This window comes from Nerophis ophidion, linkage group LG04, assembly GCF_033978795.1.
Source record: "Nerophis ophidion isolate RoL-2023_Sa linkage group LG04, RoL_Noph_v1.0, whole genome shotgun sequence".
NCBI lineage: Eukaryota > Metazoa > Chordata > Actinopteri > Syngnathiformes > Syngnathidae > Nerophis > Nerophis ophidion.
In genome coordinates, this window is record NC_084614.1 from 83411182 (window position 1) to 83433012 (window position 21831).

The 21831-nt window shown below is 41.3% G+C and overlaps 1 protein-coding gene across 1 annotated transcript in view; it reads left to right on the forward strand.

Moving 5' to 3' along the window:
- arhgap42a (Rho GTPase activating protein 42a) overlaps positions 1 to 21831 on the forward strand; it is a 75109-nt gene that overhangs the window by 32037 nt on the left and 21241 nt on the right. Inside the window, exons 7-17 of the mRNA XM_061899375.1 lie at positions 4562 to 4666; positions 6576 to 6705; positions 6791 to 6891; positions 9771 to 9880; positions 9963 to 10041; positions 14569 to 14608; positions 14690 to 14752; positions 14819 to 14893; positions 19420 to 19504; positions 19575 to 19633; positions 19698 to 19803. Coding sequence (XP_061755359.1) covers positions 4562 to 4666; positions 6576 to 6705; positions 6791 to 6891; positions 9771 to 9880; positions 9963 to 10041; positions 14569 to 14608; positions 14690 to 14752; positions 14819 to 14893; positions 19420 to 19504; positions 19575 to 19633; positions 19698 to 19803 — 953 coding nt within the window. The remainder of the gene's footprint in view (positions 1 to 4561; positions 4667 to 6575; positions 6706 to 6790; positions 6892 to 9770; positions 9881 to 9962; positions 10042 to 14568; positions 14609 to 14689; positions 14753 to 14818; positions 14894 to 19419; positions 19505 to 19574; positions 19634 to 19697; positions 19804 to 21831) is intronic.

Here is a 21831-nt window from a genome sequence, read left to right on the forward strand (position 1 = left end):
TCGATTCCCGCTTGTGCCATCCTAGTCACTGCTGTTGTGTCCTTGGGCAAGACACTTTACCCACCTGCTCCCAGTGACACCCACACTGCTTTAAATGTAACTTGGATATTGGGTTTCACTATGTAAAGCGCTTTGAGTCACTTGAGAAAAGCGCTATATAAACATAATTCACTTCACTTCACTTCACTTATATGGGCAGCACGGTGGAACAGTGGTTAGAATCAGACAGACGTACTTTATTAATCCCATTCAAGATCAGACAAACATCACAGGGAGACAGAACAGGATCGCTGACAGGTCTGCCAACTCCTGGCGCCCCTTACAAAAAAGGTGAGATACAGGTAAACAAGTGGGGGAAGTGGGAGAAAAAAATGAAATACAATGAAAAAATCAGTCCAAGCCTGGGCAGGCAGGTGATCAGGGGTGCGAGAGAGGCGTCAGAGTCCAGGGGCGAGCTAGGAGTCGAGGAACGAGGGAGGCAGTCGAGATCCAGGGCAACGGAAGGAAAAGACTGCTGAAAAAACACGGGAGAAGACAAGGGACAAATCAAACATCGGAGAGGAAACAAGGATAGAGCAAACAGCTTCGCTTTCGGTACACCATTAGAGAACTAAGTTCCCACGCCGATCCTTGGGTCAACTGGTCTTTTTATCCAGCTCGTCCTCATCAATACCAGGTGTGCAGATTGGCAATTGAGTGCAGGCTTGTCGCTACGTGGGTGTGCTGCGCTCAGCGTCAGCGGATCCATCGGGTGATCCCGCAGAGGAAGGAGACGCAGACTGCGCGTGCGCCGTAACAATTTTAAAATTTTTTAAAAACATTACTAAATCAGAGGCTACTCAGAAGGTGAGATAACGCCTGGAAAAGACGTTCTTTTAATGGCCAAAGGTATAAATGTGTGTGTCCAAGTTAAAGGAAACGGCAGGCTGTCTTCTTTTATATAGTGAAGTGAATTATATTTATATAGCGCTTTTCTCTAGTGATTCAAAGCGATTTTACATAGTGAAGTGAATTGTGAAGTGAATTATATTTATATAGCGCTTTTCTCGAGTGACTCAAAGCGCTTTACATAGTGAAACCCAATATCTAAGTTACATTTAAAGCAGTGTGGGTGGCACTGAGAGCAGGTGGGTAAAGTGTCTTGCCCAAGGACACAACAGCAGTGACTAGGATGGCGGAAGCGGGAATCGAACCTGCAACCCTCAAGTTGCTGGCACAGCCACTCTACCAACTGAGCTATGCCGCCCCAATAGCGAAACCCAATATGTAAGTTACATTTAAAGCAGTGTGGGTGCCACTGGGAGCAGGTGGGTAAAGTGTCTTGCCCAAGAACACAAGATGGCAGAACGGGTATCGAACCTGGAACTCTCAAGTTGCTGGCACGGCCACTCTACCAACCAATCTTAATTAAATAAAATTGAATTGAATTGAATTGAATTAAATTGAATTGAATAGAATTACATGAAAAGGTTTCCCTTTAGGGGACCTGTTTTTGTGTCCCCATACCGTCAGAAGTCCCCCAAAGCTGACAGTGTAAACAGAGCGATGTCCCCATTAAGTCAGCATTGCCAGAACACACACACAAACACACGTGTGTGTGAATTGATTAACGTGGACCCTGACTTAAACAAGATGAAAAACTTATTCAGGTGTTACCATTTAGTGGTCAATTGTAGGGAATATGCAATGGGTGAATGTGGAAGTAGTGTCAAAGCGCTTTGAGTACCTTGAAGGTAGAAAAGCGCTATACAAGTACAACCCATTTACCATTTAATACAAGTTTCAATCAATCAATCAATCAAAACACACACACACAGACACACACACACAGGTAATATTTATGCAATATTTAAAAAATTGTGAAAAACTGCATTCATTATTCGGTATTCGGCCTTCGGCCAAGCGTTTAAGTTTTATTCAGCTTCGGCCACAAATTTTCATTTCGGTTTATCCCTACAACAAACAGGACGACACATACAGTGAACAGAATTACACTATTATAGCCGTAAATTTGTTGAAGATCTGGATAAAGGCGCAAATGCTATAGTTAAATTTCACCTTTTTAATTTCCATACAAACCATAATATCATCAATTACCATGAATTGATTAACGTGGACCGACTTAAGTTGAAAAATTTGTTCGGGTGTTACGATTTAGTGGTCAATTGTACGGAATATGCAATCTACTAATACAAGTTTCAATCAATCAATCAATCAAAACACACACACACAGACACACACACGCAGGTAATAATTTTAAATGCAACAAACTAGGGATGCACCGATTAATCGGTAACCGAATATATTCGGCCGAATATGGCAAAAAAAGCCACATTCGGCCTTCGGTGGAATGAGTTAAAAACAAGGCCGAATAGTGGCGTGTGACGCAATTTTTTGAGGCGGTGACGTTGGGATATGTTGTGTACCTGTATAAGTGTATGAGGTTACAATGTTGTGTACCTGTATAAGTGTATGAGGTTACAATGTTGTGTACCTGTATAAGTGTATGAGGTTACAAGCACACACTTATTGAGATTTAGTGGGGCCTCTGTTTACATTATTAGCCTGTTGTGTAGGCTACCTGTATAAGTGTATGAGGTTACATGCACACACTTATTGAGATTTACTTGAGCCTTCTGTTTACATTATTAGCCTGTTGTGTAGGCTACCTGTATAAGTGTATGAGGTTACAAGCACACACTTATTGAGATTTAGTGGGGCCTTCTGTTTACATTATTAGCATATCTACTGTGGCTAAGCAGACTTTTGCCAAAAGGACAATAATTCATTTGTTGTGGGTTTATCCACTTTAATGCACTTTATTTTATTTTTTGGAATGCATGTTTTGTTTGAAGGCCTAATATAAATGAAAAACTTTGAGCTTTTTTTGAAAAGCAAAGGCTACTGGAATATTAAAAAAATGTCAATATTCAATAAAAAAAAAACTTTATTTGAAAAACATGTCTAAATATTTATTTTAGGCTATTTATAAATGATAAATGGGTTGTACTTGTATAGCGCTTTTCTACCTTCAAGGTACTCAAAGCGCTTTGACACTACTTCCACATTCACACACTGATGGAGGGAGCTGCCATGCAAGGCGCTAACCACGAACCATCAGGAGCAAGGGTGAAGTGTCTTGCTCGGGACACAACGGACGTGACGAGGTTGGTACGAGGTGGGGATTGAACCAGGGACCCTCGGGTTGCTCACGGCCACTCTCCCACTGCGCCACGCCGTCCCTTATGCAATCTAAAAAAAATTGTGAAAAACTGCATTCATTATTCGGTATTCGGCCTTCGGCCAAGCGTTTAAATTTTATTCGGCTTCGGCCACAAATTTTCATTTTCGGTGCATCCGAAATGGGGCGGCATAGCTCGGTTGGTAGAGCGACTGTGCCAGCAACTTGAGGGTTGCAGGTTCGATTCCCGCTTCCGCCATCCTACTCACTGCCGTTGTGTCCTTGGGCAAGACACTTTTACCCACCTGATCCCAGTGCCACCCACACTGGTTTAAATGTAACTTAGATATTGGGTTTCACTATGTAAAGTGCTTTGAGTCACTAGAGAAAAGCGCTATATAAATATAATTCACTTCACTTCACATCCCTACAACAAACAGGACGACACATACAGTCAACAGAATTACACTATTATAGCCGTAAATTTGTTGAAGATCTGGATAAAGGCGCAAATGCTCAAGTTAAATTTCACCTTTTTAATTTCCATACAAACCATAATGGCATCAATTACCATGAATTGATTAACTTAAGTTGAAAAATTTGTTCGGGTGTTTCCATTTAGTGGTCAATTGTACGGAACATTAGATAGTACTTTATTCATTCCGTCAGGAGAGTTCCAGGAAAATTACAATTTTCAGCACAATCCCATTCAAGATCAGACAAACATTACAGGGAGACAGAACAGGATCGCTGACGGGTCTGCCGGCTTCCAGCGCCCCTTACAAAAAAAGATGAGATACAGGTAAACAAGGGGGGGGGGGGAATAGAAGATGTACTGTGCAATCTACTAATAAAAGTTTCAATCAATCAATCATCTGTTCATCTTCCTCTCTGACCCGGGAAGTGGAAAGCTAAAAACTAGATGGATAGAAAAGCACAAACGTTCTATTGGACAGTTGGACACAGTCGTCCAAAAGGATCAGTTCTTCAAGCGTTTGTTTACAGTACTGACAGTGAACGTAGCGTGAAAAAAAAAACATGCCACAAACTTGACGTCCGACTCGGGGGAACAATTAGAGCTCCTTTTATCTCCTGGAGCGATGACGCGGAGACGAGAAGGCTGCAAAAGGTCGCGGTGTTGTGCAGCGTGTGAACATGCTCGGGCCATCACAAGCCAGAAGACAACTGTCCCCGCTGGCGATAAACATGCCTCAATGATACATATCAGCGCAGGCCACTTCCTGTTTCGGTAGCAACACTTCCTGTGTGGAGATCTCTTCCCCTGGACCGGGACAGCAAGTCTTTGTTGTAACGTAAACAAGGACAGCGACCCCAAACAAGTCAGGATTGTTGTGGTTAATGGTCTCATTATCTTTCCAGTTGTTGGCCTTCCTGCAAGGCTTGCTGACGTTCTACCACGAAGGCTACGAGCTGGCCAGCGAGTTTGAGCCCTACAAGCAGCAGCTGCAGTTCAACCTGCAGAATGTGAGTCAGCGTGTGGAGATGTGGCCTTCGCGAACGAATCCAGTCTTTTGAACGGCTCCCTTAAGCGAACGATGAGAACCGATTCCCAGTTAAATGGGTTTTACTTGCATCGCGCTTTTCTACCTTCAAGGTATTCAAAGCGCTTTGACACTATTTCCACATTCACCCATTCACACACTGATGGCGGGTGCTGCCATGCAAGGCCCTAATCACCACCCGTCAGGACCAAGGGTGAAGTGTCTAGGTTGGTAGAAGGTGGGGATCGAACCAGGAACCCTCAGGTTGCTGGCACGGCCACTCTCCCAACCGAGCCACGCCGTCCCCGTCCAGTTGTGGGACGGTTTTGAGGCGTCTGCAACTCCCCACTTGGCACGTGCGTCCCACCTGACTGGCAACTGATCTAGAAAATTATTTAGAGTTAAAGGATGTACTTTTATTTATATATTGTTTTTATTTAAAAAAATAAAATAAAAATTCAATTATTTTTTTTATTTATTTTTTATTTTTTTTACTGTTAGCATGCAAAAATTAGCGTGTCAACTTTTTTAGCCAGTTTTGCTACTGAAAACCTCACAGTGTCGTATGCCTTGTTATTTGATAGATGCTAACTGTTGGCATGTAAATGTTTAGCATTCTAGCACTTGCAAAACTGGCTGAAAAAGTTGGCATGCTAATTCTAGCATGCTAACAGTAAGGAAAAAAAAATATATATATATATATATGAATATTTATACACAGAATTTTTTTTAAATAAAGAAATAAAATAAATAAAAGTAAATCCTTTCCCTCTAAATCATTTTCTAGATAAGTTGCCAGTGGGCTATTGCAGACGCTAAATGCATGTGCCTCAAAAAAAAAGATAAAATAAATACATATATACATATATATATATATATATATATTTGTGTATGTGTGTGTATATACATGTGTGTATATATATATTCAAAAATTATAGTAATAACCGATATATATGTATGTATATATATGTGTACGTGTATATATTTATATATGTGTATGTGTGTATATATATATTCAAAAACTAGAGTAAAAACAACATATGTATATACATATATATGTATTTATATACACATACATATGTATATATATTTATATATATACAGATATATATGTGTATATATACACATATATATGTGTATGTATATATATATATATATATGTTTTTTACTATAATTTTTTTATTTTATTCATTTTTTTTTTTTTTTTTCATTCACTTCCCAGCTTTATTTTTCTTAAGCGTAATAGTTTTGGTTTTGTAAAAAAACATGTATATATATGTTTATACATATACATATCTATGTATATATATATATATATATATATATATATGTGCGTGTATGTATATATATATATGTTGTTTTTTTACTATATATTTTTGGTTTAAATTCATTGTTTTGGCATACACACAACAATTTTGCACTAACATTTTTATTTATGTGCTAATTTTATTGCAGTTTTATTTATACTTTTTAAAATGCATTTTATTGTTCTTATTTCTGTATTATTTTTTTTGTATAATGTTAAAATGCTACACTTTTTATTTTCGGTGTGGAGAAATAGCAAACAGTGATGTCACTGCATGGATGTTTGGCACCACCTTGTTGAATGTTCACAACAATTTAAAAAAATATAATTATAGCTAATATTTCAGACACATTCCCACCAATATTTGTGTAGATTCAATTAATATTATCTACATCTTGTCGTATAACTGACACTTATTGTTTCCTTGGATTACAAAAAGAAAGGAAAAAAATAGGCAGGGTTTATGGTCTTCATAGAACCATAAACCCCGCCTCCAGTTGCGTTATCCGTCACCATTGCTCCAATCACATGACACTTTTTGCCGAAGTTGACAGCGACTTTACCCGCTTTTTGTGCCCCTCCCAAGGCCCGCAACAACTTTGAAAGCACGCGCGCCGAAGTGGAGAGACTGATGAAGAGGATCCGGTCCGCCGAGGAGGACTTCAAGGCCCCGAGCTGCTTCACCATGGAGGGATACCTGTGCATACAGGAGAAACGTGAGTGCCAACCTCTTCCAGGAAAATGACTTGACTTCCTGACTTGTGGCTTGTGATTGTGCACGCCAACCGCCGTGTTGTCCAGGTCCGCTGGGCAGCGTGTGGACCAGATACTACTGTACGTACGAGAAGAGTTCTAAGATGTTCACCATGAGCAACACCGAGGCCCGACCCTCGGGCCGACAGGTGACATGTTTTTTTCTTTTAAAGGTCACATGATTTACTTTTTCACCCATTTTTAATACATCCCACAACGGTGTATTGGATGTAACCTCCGCTTGACAGTTTAAAGACCTACTGAAAGTCACTACTAGCGACCACGCAGTCTGATAGTTTACATATCAATGATTTTTTTTTTTTGATGGATTGATTGATACTTTTATTAGTAGATTGCACAGTTCAGTACATATTCCGTACAATTGACCACTAAATGGTAACACCCCAATAAGTTTTTCAACTTGTTTAAGTCGGGGTCCACCTTCATCAATTCATGGTACAAATATATACTATCAGCATAATACAGTCATCCATCCATCATCTTCCGCTTATCCGAGGTCGGGTCGCGGGGGCAACAGCCTAAGCAGGGAAACCCAGACTTCCCTCTCCCCAGCCACTTCGTCTAGCTCTTCCCGGGGGATCCCGAGGCGTAGATTGCACAGTACAGTGTGAATTATATTTATTGTGAATTATATTTATATAGCGCTTTTTCTCAAGTGACTCAAAGCGCTTTACATAGTGAAACCCAATATCTAAGTTACATTTAAACCAGTGTGGGTGGCACTGGGAGCAGGTGGGTAAAGTGTCTTGCCCAAGGACGCAACGGCAGTAACTAGGATGGCACAAGCGGGAATCGAACCTGCAACCCTCAAGTTGCTGGCACGGCCACTCTACCAACCGAGCTATGCCGCCCCACAGTACATATTCCGTACAATTGACCACTAAATGGTAACACCCGAATAAGTTTTTCAACTTGTTTAAGTCGGGGTCCACGTTAATCAATTCATGGTACAAATATATACTATCAACATAATACAGTCATCACACAAGTTAATCATCATAGTATATACATTGAATTATTTACATTATTTACAATCCGGGGGGTGGGATAAGGAGCTTTGGTTGATATCAGTACTTCAGTCATCAACAATTGCATCAACAGAGAAATGTGGACATTGAAACAGTGTAGGTGTGACTTAGTAGGATATGTACAGCCAGCAGAGAACATAGTGAGTTCACATAGCATAAGAACAAGTATATACATTAGAAGTACATTTGAGTTGTTTATAATCCGGGGAGATGGGATGTGAATGGAGGAGGGTATTAGTAAAGTGTTGAAGTTGCCTGGAGGTGTTGTTTTAGAGCGCTTTTGAAGGAATATAGAGATGCACTTACTTTTATACCTGTTGGGAGTGCATTCCACATTGATGTGGCATAGAAAGAGAATAAGTTAAGACCTTTGTTAGATCGGAATCTGGGTTTAACGTGGTTTGTGGAGCATAGTCTTCCCAACGTGTCCTGGGTCTTCCTACCGGTTGGAAGTGCCCTAAACACCTCCCTAGGGAGGCGTTCGGGTGGCATCCTGACCAGATGCCCGAACCACCTCATCTGGCTCCTCTCCATGTGGAGGAGCAGCGGCTTTACTTTGAGTTCCTCCCGGATGGCAGAGCTTCTCAGCCTATCTCTAAGGGAGAGACCCAAACTCATTTGGGCCGCTTGTACCCGTGATCTTATCCTTTCGGTCATGACCCAAAGCTCATGACCATAGGTGAGGATGGGAATGTAGATCGATCGGTAAATTGAGAGCTTTGCCTTCCGGCTCAGCTCCTTCTTCACCACAACGGATCGGTACAACGTCCGCATTACTGAAGACGCCGCACCGATCCGCCTGTCGATCTCACCATCCTCTCTTCCCTCACTCGTGAACAAGACTCCTAGGTACTTGAACTCCTCCACTTGGGGCAGGGTCTCCTCCCCAACCCGGAAATGGCATTCCACCCTTTTCCGGGCGAGGACCATGGACTGGGACTTGGAGGTGCTGATTCTCATTCTGGCCGCTTCACACTCGGCTGCGAACTGATCCAGTGAGAGCTGAAGATCCCGGTCAGATGAAGCCAACCGGACCACATCATCTGCAAAAAGCAGAGACCTAATCCTGCGGTCACCAAACCGGAACCCCTCAACGCCTTGACTGCGTCTAGAAATTCTGTCCATAAAAGTTATGAACAGAATCGATGACAAAGGACAGCCTTGGCGGAGTCCAACCCTCACTGGAAATGTGTTCGACTTACTGCCGGCAATGCGGACCAAGTTCTGACACTGATCATACAGGGAGAGGACCGCCACAATAAGACAGTCCGATACACCATACTCTCTGAGCACTCCCCACCGACTATCAGGTACTATTAAACTCACTAAAACACTAGCAACACAATAGAAAGATAAGGGATTTCCCAGAATTATCCTAGTAAATGTGTCTAAAAACATCTGAATCCGTCCCAATGCAATCGCTTTTTTTTTTTTTACTAGATTTTTATTATTTTTTTTTTTTTTCCTAGTCCGTTGCTATCAATATCCTCAAACACGAATCTTTCATCCTCGCTCAAATTAATGGGGAAATTGACGTTTTCTCGGTCCGAATAGCTCTTTTTGTTGGAGACTCCCATTAAAAACAATGTGAGGATGGGAGGAGCCATCACACGGGTGACGTCATCGTCTGCGACTTCCGGTAAAGACAAGGCTTTTCTGTTAGCGACCAAAAGTTGCGAACTTTACTGTCGATGTTCTCTACTAAATCCTTTCAGCAAAAATATGGCAATATCGCGAAATGATGAAGTATGACACATAGAATGCTAGGGGTGTATAAACTAGTCAACATGATGCTGGACTGACAAGCAGATGGTACATGTAGTAGGCATCAAAGCCAATGGCTTCATAGCACGCACTAATACTTATTAACTGAGTAGTAAGTGAACAGGTTGTATCAGCACACCTCAGCTTTAAGTAAGTCTTTAAGCATTGTCTTGCTGGCTGTTCTGTACTAACTCTTATATGTGTCTTGTTTAAAGAACGGCGTCCTGAATGGGACGCCGGAGATGTTCAAGCTTCGGTCGTGTGTCCGAAGGAAGACCGACTCCATCGACAAACGTTTCTGCTTCGACATCGAGGTGGTGGAGAGGCGAGTTCCCGGGCATCCCAGCGCATACCTTTTGCGTTGAGCCGAACGACATTTTGACGACCTTCTTGTCCCGTCCTTGCAGACATGGCGTCCTCACCCTGCAAGCGCTGTCTGAGGCCAACAGGCGCCTGTGGATGGAAGCCATGGACGGCAAAGAACCTGTAAGAGGGCTTGAGTTTATTGTTGCTCCAATGATAAACATTTACATCTTTTTGGGACTCGTATTGAGTTAGCAAAATGGAATAAACCTGTCAAAAGGCGTAAAAACACAGAAAATCAGACGCGAGGACAAGTGACTAGTAGTGTACTGCACAGATTAGAACCCATTACCCTATGTATGTATGTATATATATATATATATTAGGGCTGGGCAACGATTAAAAATTTTAATCCAAGTTAATCGCACTATTTCTCTGATTAATCGCGATTAACTGCATTGTATACGCAAAGCCCAATAATGAATTCAAAAGTAGTGTGTAGTGCACCTTTATTGGAATATTCTCCCACATGAACAAAAGCGCCAAAACATTTGTTGTGCAAACACAATTTAAATCAGTCCTTGTTAAACAGTAGCAGTTAAATAGCATATTTGATGAAAATCAACTCCAAAAATGTAAATACAAACATTTAAGCTTATTGCCACTGCCAGGGTATTTAAGTTATCCTGTTTGTTATGGAAAATAAATATAATCTACATACAAATCTCTGAGCCACAATCATAACATCTGAACAGGCAATTTCTGAGGCAACAGCAGAAACATTTTTTTGATCAGGGATCTTATGTTTAAAAAACTATATTATAGGTAGTGGGCTGTTTTAGGGAATTTTTTATCAAATTATCCGTAGTAGCAATATTAATAATGTTGTGTTTATTCTGCGTAGTGCACTTAAAATAATTATGACCATATCTAGGAATTGATATGATGGGAATTTTCCGATTGTTTGCTTGGTGCTTTGATAAACTGAAGGCATCATATACATGGTACTATATTGTGATGTTATGAGCCAGGGAAATAAAGAACTACCCTACCCAGCATGCAACAGGAGTGAGGAGCATGTATAGGTTGTGTCGCCATGACGGCATCTTGTATGTTGTGATATGCACGCTCTGAAAGCAAACGTTAAGAACTCAGCCAACACTCCTGGTCTGCATTATTCATAAATAGACAGACAACACATATACTCCGCTGCTTCACAGGCCGCTGGATGTAGACGGCAAAGTATTCCCATGCTAGCTAGCCGCTCTAGCAAGCACGCCTCATTCAGTCCAAAACGGCCCGATCTATCCACATCCAGAATTGTCTGGCGGTCGTAAGTGATCCCGGAGTGACCACGCTGTAAGCCAGCCAGGACATTTGCAGAATTGTCCGCTATTTTTGCCAAATGTTCCATCTTTACCAAGAGCCCCTCCACGCCGGGCGACGCCATCTTGTTACGAAAAGGCGTTAACAAAATAAAAGCATGTAAACAACATACGCAAATGTGCGATAAAATAATTGTCGGCGTTAATAGATTGATGAGTTAACTCATAATTAACGCACTAATTTGCCCACCCCTAATATATATATATATATATATATATATATATATATATATATATATATACATATAAATTATATGGCTATTTTATTTTCAAGTAAAAAAAAACAAAAACATTTAAGCTGTGGTGACTTTTATTTTATTTTGTAGTTGTAGCAGCTTGTTCATTTCAAACTGCGCATGTAAGTGAGGTTGAGGCCACATAGGGGCCCCGTGCATGTTTACAATGGAGTCTGATAAAGATCACATTCCACTTGCAGTGTCAACAGTCAGCTGGAAAAAATCACATTTAAAAAAAAATCTACTTTTTGCACTGTAATATACAGTATATGTATGTGTGTGTCTATATATATATATATATATATATATATATGTGTGTGTGTATATATATATATATATATATGTATATATATATATATACACATATACACTATTCTCTTGATAATCCAATCAAGATATATATACATCCATCCATCCATTTTCTACCGCTTATTCCCTTTTGGGGTCGCGGGGGGCGCTGGCGCCTATCTCAGCTACAATCGGGCGGAAGGCGGGGTACACCCTGGACAAGTCGCCACCTCATCGCAGGGCCAACACAGATAGACAGACAACATTCACACACTAGGGACCATTTAGTGTTGCCAATCAACCTATCCCCAGGTGCATGTCTTTGGAAGTGGGAGGAAGCCGGAGTACCCGGAGGGAACATACATATATATATACACACATATACATGCACATATATATGTGTGTATATATGTATGTATATATATATATGTATATCTATATATGTGTGTGTGTATGTGTATATATATATGTGTATGTATGTAGATAGATAGATAGTACTTTATTGATTCCTTCAGGAAAATAAAAATTCCAGCAGCAGTGTACAGAGTTGAGATCAATTTAAAAAAAGTAAATAATGGGGGTTTAAATGGAAACAAAATAGAGAAATATTACAATAAGAATAAAAATAGAAAGCAACAATGGGAATAAAAATATAACAGTAAAATAAGAATATAACAAGAGAAACTAGGCCAGGGGTAGGGAACCTATGGCTCTAGAGCCAGATGTGGCTCTTTTGATGACTGCATCTGGCTCTCAGATAAATCTGAGCTGACATTGCTTAACACAATAACCCCGTCTCTCCTCCCTGGCTGCTGCTTATAACCGAGCGACAGGTGATTAGATAACAAGGCCCAGATGGGCCATCTACGCACCTGTCGCTGATTTCCAGGCCGATCCTGGCAACACCCTGCTTCGATGCAGGCCCGCAGGCCACGCCCCCCTCCACAGTTAGCTGCAGAATAACAGTTTGATTACAAAAAATATTATATGGCTCTTACAGAAATACATTTTAAAATATTTGGCTTCAGCCAAAAAGGTTCCCGACCCCTGAACTAGGCAGTAGTGACCATGTTATGAAAACCTATTGCACTGTTATTGTTTTTCATCCCCTGTCAACCTAGTACCCCCCCCCCTCCCCAGGGAGGAGTTGTACAGTCTAATGGCGTGTGGGACAAAGGAGTTTTTGAGTCTATTTGTATGAATGTATGTGTGTATATTTATATATACTGTCTATATATACATATAATGTATATATATACAAACACACATATATATATACTGTATATATACACACACATATACCTATATATATATATATACATATATGGGGCGGCATAGCTCGGTTGGTAGAGCGGCCGTGCCAGCAACTTGAGGGTTGCAGGTTCGATTCCCGCTTCCGCCATCCTAGTCACTGCCGTTGTGTCCTTGGGCAAGACACTTTACCCACCTGCTCCCAGTGCCACCCACACTGGTTTAAATGTAACTTAGATATTGGGTTTCACTATGTAAAGCGCTTTGAGTCACTAGAGAAAAGCGCTATATAAATATAATTCACTTCACAATTCACATATACATACTGTACATATATACGCACACACACAAATATATACAGTAATATATATACACACATATACATATATACTTATATACATATGTATATAGATAAGTATATATATATATATTAGGGATGCACCGAAATGAAAATTTGTGGCCGAAGCCGAAGCTGAATAAAATTTAAACGCTTGGCCGAAGGCCGAATACCGAATAATGAATGCAGTTTTTCACCATTTTTTTTATATTGCATAAATAGCCTACAATAAATATTTTGACATGTTTTTCAAATAAAGTAATTTTTTATTGAATATTGACATTTTTTAAATATTCCAGTAGCCTTTGCTTTTCAAAAAAAGCACAAAGTTTTTCATTTATATTAGGCCTTCAAACAAAACATGCATTCCAAAAAAAAATAATAAAGTGCATTAAAGTGGATAAACCCACAACAAATGAATTATTGTCCTTTTGGCAAAAGTCTGCTTAGCCACAGTAGATATGCTAATAATGTAAACAGAAGGCTCAAGTAAATCTCAATAAGTGTGTGCTTGTAACCTCATACACTTATACAGGTAGCCTACACAACAGGCTAATAATGTAAACAGAGGCCCCACTAAATCTCAATTAAGTGTGTGCTTGTAACCTCATACACTTATACAGGTAGCCTACACAACAGGCTAATAATGTAAACAGAAGGCTCAAGTAAATCTCAATAAGTGTGTGCATGTAACCTCATACACTTATACAGGTAGCCTACACAACAGGCTAATAATGTAAACAGAAGGCTCAAGTAAATCTCAATAAGTGTGTGCTTGTAACCTCATACACTTATACAGGTACACAACATATCCCAACGTCACTGCACGTTGGTTGATTGCGTCACCGCGTCCAAAAATTGCGTCACACGCCACTATTCGGCCTTGTTTTTAACTCATTCCACCGAAGGCCGAATGTGGCTTTTTTTTGCCATATTCGGCCGAATATATTCGGTTACCGATTAATCGGTGCATCCCTAGTATGTATACTTTAGGTCAGGAAAAAACACAAGAGGCTATATCATCCATACAAGCCTGTTTCGCAGGTTTCCCTGCTCGTCGGGGGATTTTTTTTTTAGTATATATGTATATATTTATCTATATTTGTATATGTAAATACATATATGTATATAAACATAGAGTGAAAGTTCTCAAATATAGGGATTCGTAAATCGAGGTCCCACTGTATTTTCACAATGACTTCATGTTCCCCAGATCTACACTCTGCCATCGTTACTCAGCAAGAAGGAAGAGAGTAAGAAACCTCTTGAAACCCACACCGAAGGCGTCCACCTGGACATCGGTTTTTGCGTGACGAATGTTTGTCCTTTCGCAGCTTTTCTCAACGAGACCGGCTTCAGCTTCGTAAGGAACTGCATCGAGCTGGTGGAAAGCAGAGGTAGGCCTCGTTTCTCGGTGACGCGGACCAAGGCGACGGTGTGTTGAAAGGTGTCTTCATGTGCAGGCCTCACCACTCTGGGCCTCTACCGCACCGGGGGAGTCAACTCCAAAGTGCAGCGCCTGATGACCAGCATATTCGGTAAGACTTGGCTGACCGAGCGACGATGATCAAAGGGGAACATTATCACAATTTCAAAAGGGTTGAAAACAATTCAAATCAGTTCCCAGTGGCTTGTTGTATTTTTTTGAAGTTTTTTTCAAAATTTTACCGGTCTCCGAATATCCCTAAAAAAAGCTTTAAAGTGCTTAATTTTCGCTATTTGCGATGCCACTATCCATTTCCCTGTGACGTCACACAGTGCTGCTAATGTAAACAAACAATGGCGGATACCACAGCAAGATATAGCGACATTAGCTCGGATTCAAACTCGGATTTCAGCGACTTAAGCGATTCAACAGATTACGCATGTATTGAAACAGATGGTTGGAGTATGAAAATATTGAAGAAGAAACTGATGCTATTGACGCTATTCATAGCCATAGCATGGCCGAATAGCTGCGTTAGGATCGCCGGTAAAATGTGCGGACCAAACGATCAGGACTTTCGCATCTTTTGACACTGGAGCAACTTAAATCCGTCGATTGGTAAGTGTTTGTTTCGCATTAAATGTGGGTGGAAAGGAAACGTAATATAGTTGCAAATGCATCTGCAGGTTATCCATACATCTCTGTGCCATGTCTGCTTTAGCACCGCCGGTAAATAGCATGTTAGCATCGATTAGCGTAGCATGTTAGCATCGATTAGCTGGCAGTCAACATCAACAAAACTCACCTTTGTGATTTCGTTGACTTTATCGTTGCAAATGCATCTGCAGGTTATCCATACATCTCTGTGCCATGTCTGCTTTAGCACCGCCGGTAAATAGCATGTTAGCGTCGATTAGCGTAGCATGTTAGCATCGATTAGCTGGCAGTCAAAATCAACAAAACTCACCTTTGTGATTTTGTTGACTTTATTGTTGCAAATGCATCTGCAGGTTATCCATACATCTCTGTGCCATGTCTGCTTTAGCACCGCCGGTAAATAGCATGTTAGCATCGATTAGCTGGCAGTCAACATCAACAAAACTCACCTTTGTGATTTCTGTGACTTTATCGTTGCAAATGCATCTGCAGGTTATCCATACATCTCTGTGCCATGTCTGCTTTAGCACCGCCGGTAAATAGCATGCTAGCATCGATTAGCGTAGCATGTTAGCATCGATTAGCTGGCAGTCAAATTCAACAAAACTCACCTTTGTGATTTCGTTGACTTTATCGTTGCAAATGCATCTGCAGGTTATCCATACATCTCTGTGCCATGTCTGCTTTAGCACCGCCGGTAAATAGCATGTTAGCATCGATTAGCGTAGCATGTTAGCATCGATTAGCTGGCAGTCAACATCAACAAAACTCACCTTTGTGATTTCGTTGACTTTATTGTTGCAAATGCATCTGTAGGTTATCCGTACATCTCTGTGCCATGTCTGCTTTAGCACTGCCGGTAAATAGCATGTTAGCGTCGATTAGCGTAGCATGTTAGCATCGATTAGCTGGCAGTCAACATCAACAAAACTCACCTTTGTGATTTCGTTGACTTTATCGTTGCAAATGCATCTGCAGGTTATCCATACATCTCTGTGCCATGTCTGCTTTAGCACCGCCGGTAAATAGCATGTTAGCATCGATTAGCATAGCATGTTAGCATCGATTAGCTGGCAGTTAACATCAACAAAACTCACCTTTGTGATTTCGTTGACTTTATTGTTGCAAATGCATCTGCAGGTTATTCATACATCTCTGTGCCATGTCTGCTTTAGCACCGCCGGTAAATAGCATGTTAGCATCGATTAGCGTAGCATGTTAGCATCGATTAGCTGGCAGTCAACATCAACAAAACTCACCTTTGTGATTTCGTTGACTTTATTGTTGCAAATGCATCTGCAGGTTATCCATACATCTCTGTGCCATGTCTGCTTTAGCACCGCCGGTAAATAGCATGCTAGCATCGATTAGCGTAGCATGTTAGCATCGATTAGCTGGCAGTCAACATCAACAAAACTCACCTTTGTGATTTCGTTGACTATCGTTGCAAATGCATCTGCAGGTTATCCATACATCTCTGTGCCATGTCTGCTATAGAACCGCCGGTAAATAGCATGTTAGCATCGATTAGCGTAGCATGTTAGCATCGATTAGCTGGCAGTCAACATCAACAAAACTCACCTTTGTGATTTCTGTGACTTTATCGTTGCAAATGCATCTGCAGGTTATCCATACATCTCTGTGCCATGTCTGCTTTAGCACCGCCGGTAAATAGCATGTTAGCATCGATTAGCATAGCATGTTAGCATCGATTAGCTGGCAGTCAAAATCAACAAAACTCACCTTTGTGATTTCGTTGACTTTATTGTTGCAAATGCATCTGCAGGTTATTCATACATCTCTGTGCCATGTCTGCTTTAGCACCGCCGGTAAATAGCATGTTAGCATCGATTAGCGTAGCATGTTAGCATCGATTAGCTGGCAGTCAAAATCAACAAAACTCACCTTTGTGATTTCGTTGACTTTATTGTTGCAAATGCATCTGCAGGTTATCCATACATCTCTGTGCCATGTCTGCTTTAGCACCGCCGGTAAATAGCATGTTAGCATCGATTAGCGTAGCATGTTAGCATCGATTAGCTGGCAGTCAACATCAACAAAACTCACCTTTGTGATTTCGTTGACTATCGTTGCAAATGCATCTGCAGGTTATCCATACATCTCTGTGCCATGTCTGCTTTAGCACCGCCGGTAAATAGCATGTTAGCGTCGATTAGCATAGCATGTTAGCATCGATTAGCTGGCAGTCAACATCAACAAAACTCACCTTTAACTTTATCGTTGCAAATGCATCTGCAGGTTATCCATACATCTCTGTGCCATGTCTGCCTTAGCATCGCCGGTAAAATGTGGAGAAACTCCAGCACATTCAATGGGGGTCTGGCGGCAGACACTTTGGCATCTTCGGGCCAGTGGTGCAACTTGAATCCCTCCCTGTTAGTGTTGTTACAACCTCCGACAACACACAGACAAGGCATGATGTCTCCAAGGTTCCAAAAAATAGTCGAAAAAACAGAAAATAACAGAGCTGAGACCCGGTGTTTGTAATGTGTTGAAAATGAAAATGGTGGGTGTGTTACCTCGGCGACGTCACATTCTGACGTCATCGCTTCCAGAGCGATAAACAGAAAGGCGTTTAATTCGCCAAAATTCACCCTTTTAGAGTTCGGAAATCGATTAAAAAAAATAGATGGTCTTTTTCCTGCACCATCAAGGTATATATTGACACTTACATAGGTCTGCTGATAATGTTCCCCTTTAAATAAATGGGTTATAAATGGGTTGTACTTGTATAGCGCTTTTCTACCTTCAAGGTACTCAAAGCGCTTTGACACTATTTCCACATTCACACACACATTCACACACTGATGGAGGGAGCTGCCATGCAAGGCGCTAACCAGCACCCATCAGGAGCAAGGGTGAATTGTCTTGCTCAGGACACAACGGACGTGACGAGGTTGGTACTAGGTGGGATTTGAACCAGGGGCCCTCGGGTTGCGCATGGCCACTCTCCCACTGCGCCACGCCGTCCCCAAGCAGCGTTGGTCAGGTCCGCCTTTGGCTGCTGCCGCCGCTACTCATGCCCTGGTCTAAGTCAGACCAACGTAGAGGTTTTTATTTCATGTCTGTAAGGAATTTCTAACAGAAGTTACATGCAGTTTTGTCTGGGTTTTTTCCTAGGGGGCGCAAGAGTACAATTTAGATTTTTAGGGTTTGGTTTTTTATTAGATGGCAATTTTCACCAGTCCTGATGTGTGTGTAAAATTTGGTGAGTTTTAAAGCATGGTAAGGGGGTCAAATTACAGATCGGGTTTTCTGGATGTTGTTGATAAATGGCTTTTGCTTTGTATAGTAGAGCGTTAACTTGCACTTTGAAGCATTTTAAAGGGGTCAAATTACAGCTCAAAGAGGCAAAAATGGCATTTTTTAGGTAACTTTGCGCAGGGGTTCTTTGAAGGCGCGTAAAATCAAAACCGGAGCAGTAATCAAAACTCCGTTCTGTACTTTTAATCAGAAGGGTTCAATCTCTCTCCTGTGCGAGTTTGAAGCCGAAACGACAAACGGGGTCAGAGGAGATAACTTTTGAAAAAAGGTGACGAGTGTTTACAAAACTTTTATTTTGAAGGGGTAATTTTTAACTTCCTGTTGATTTTTGCTGAAGGATGTCAATAATTAAAATGTAGGTCTAAGTGAGACCTACATAGAGGTTTTTGTTCCAGGTCTCTCCGACATTCCTACCGGAAGTTACAAGCCGTTTTGTCTGTGTTTTCTTCCTAGGAGCAGTTTTTTCTGTGTTTTATCCAAAAACTGCGCTAGAGCGCATTTTTGAGTTTTGGGGTTTGGTTTTTTCATTAAATCGCAATTCCTGCCAGTCCTAATGTGTGTGCCAAGTTTGGTGAGTTTTGAAGCATTTTAAGGGGGTCAAATTACAGCTCAAAGAGGCAAAAATTGAATTTTTCGTGAACATTTTGCTTTGAATGAGTTTTTGCAGTAGTCATGCCCTTTTTTCCGTTACTGCAGCCTCCACTTCTGCTTCGGACGCGCAGCTGGACGCGGACGCTTGGGACAACAAGACCATCACTAGCGGCCTCAAGAACTATTTCCGGTAACGCTCACTTGCACGTACAGACTTTTGTCTGCCCGTGCCTAACGAGTCACCCACCGTGTGTACGCAGGTGTCTGGCAGAACCGGTCCTGACCTACCGGCTGCACAAAGATTTCATCAAGGCCGCAAGTAAGACCTGAGCCTCTTGCATCATAGAGCCTTGAAAGCGGCTTCACCTCCCGTGTTTCCACAGGGTATGACGACCAGAAGCAACGAGTCCGGGCCGTCCACGCTCTCGTCCACAGACTACCGGAGAAAAACCGAGCCATGCTGGACCTCCTGACCAGTCACCTGCTCAAGTTAGTACACAAACTGGACATGTGACGTTCGCGAAGCAATCAAGTCTTTTGAACGACTCTATGAAGTGAACGCTTGTGAGCTGCACATGTGGGACGACGTCGAACCGGCAACCTGAGGGTTCCCGGTTCGATCCCCACCTTCTACCAACCTCGTCACGCCCAATGTGTCCTTGAGCAAGACACTTCACCCTCGCTCCTGGTGGGTCGTGGTTAGGGCCTCGCATGGCAGCTCCCTCCTGTGTGTGAATGTGGAAACACTGTCAAAGCGTTTTGAGTAGCTTGAAGGTAGAGAAGCGCTACATAAGTATAACAGTGAGTCTTCATTAGCATTTCAGTAATCATGTACACAAATGTGGCAAGTGAAAAGCATACACATAACTAAAGTATATGTGGGGATTGCTCTAAGATTGCAAGGGAAGCTCAGCTTCCTCCAAAATAAAAAAACAAACAAAAAAAAGTGGTCAAATACAGTATGTACTTTTGGTGCAAGAATGGGTCAACTTTTGTTCAGAATCCGCTACTTTCCAAGTTGATTTAAATAAAATAAATAAATAAATGGGTTGTACTTGTATAGCGCTTTTCTACCTTCAAGGTACTCAAAGCGCTTTGACACTACTTCCACATTTACCCATTCACACACACATTCACACACTGATGGAGGGAGCTGCCATGCAAGGCGCCAACCAGCACCCATCAGGAGCAAGGGTGAAGTGTCTTGCTCAGGACACAACGGACGTGACCAGGTTTGTACTAGGTGGGAATTGAACCAGTGACCCTCGGATTGCGCACGGCCACTCTCCCCACTGCGCCACGCCGTCTCAACATACCTTTGGCGGTGGGGGTGTGGTCACATGATGCCATCATATAATTGGCATAATCTGCTATGAATCATATGTTACATAAAATATAACAAAAATATACATACGATTTTATATATGTATGTGTGTGTATATGTATATATATATATATATATGTATGTATATATATGTATGTATGTATATATGTATATGTATGTATGTATATATGTATATATGTGTATATATATATATATATATATATATACGTAGATTGAAAAACACATCTGTGTTATTGTTTGTTATTTACATATTTTTTTCTCTATTTTTAAATTAATGTCTCTAGTACAGGGGTGCCCAGACTTTTTCTGCAGGCGAGCTACTTTTCAATTGACCAACTCGAGGGGATCTACCTCATTTATATATATCATTTATATTTATTTATTTATGATAGAGACATTTTTGTAAACAAGTTAAATGTGTTTAATGATAATACAAGCATGTGTAACACATATAGATGTCTTTCTTTCACAAAGACAAGAATATAAGTGGGTGTATTACCTGATTCTGATGACTTGCATTGATTGGAATCAGACAGTAATGATGATAACGCCCACATTTTCAAATGGAGGAGAAAAAAAGTTGTCCTTTCTGTACAATACCACATGAAAGTGGTTGGTTTTTGGCATCTAATTCATCCAGCTTCCATACACTTTACAAGAAAAACATTGGCGGCAAATTCCGTAGCTTGCTTGATTGACATTCACGGCACCCGAGGGTCTTGTGAGATGACGCTGGCTGCTGCCAGTTCATTATTATGAAAAAATGACAGAGAGGAAGGCCAGAAACACTTTTTATTTCAACAGACTTTCGCGCCGTCCCTTCCGTCAAAACTCTAAAGGCCGACTGCACATTTCCTATCTTCACAATAAAAGCCCTGCTTCATGCCGCCTGCGCTAACAAAATAAGAGTCACTTGTGCACGCCAGTTTTCCGAGACTCTGTATTTAGTTAGCGCAGGCAGCATGAAGCAGGGCTTTTCTTGTGAAGATAGGAAATGTGCAGTCGGCCTTTAGAGTTTTGACGGAAGGGACGGCGCGAGAGTCTGTTGAAATAAAAAGTGTTTCTCGCCTTCCTCTCGGTCATATTTTCATAATAATGATCTTGCAGCAGCCAGCGTCATCTCACAAGACCCTCCGGTACCGTGAATGTCATTTAAGTGACGTCTTGGTGAA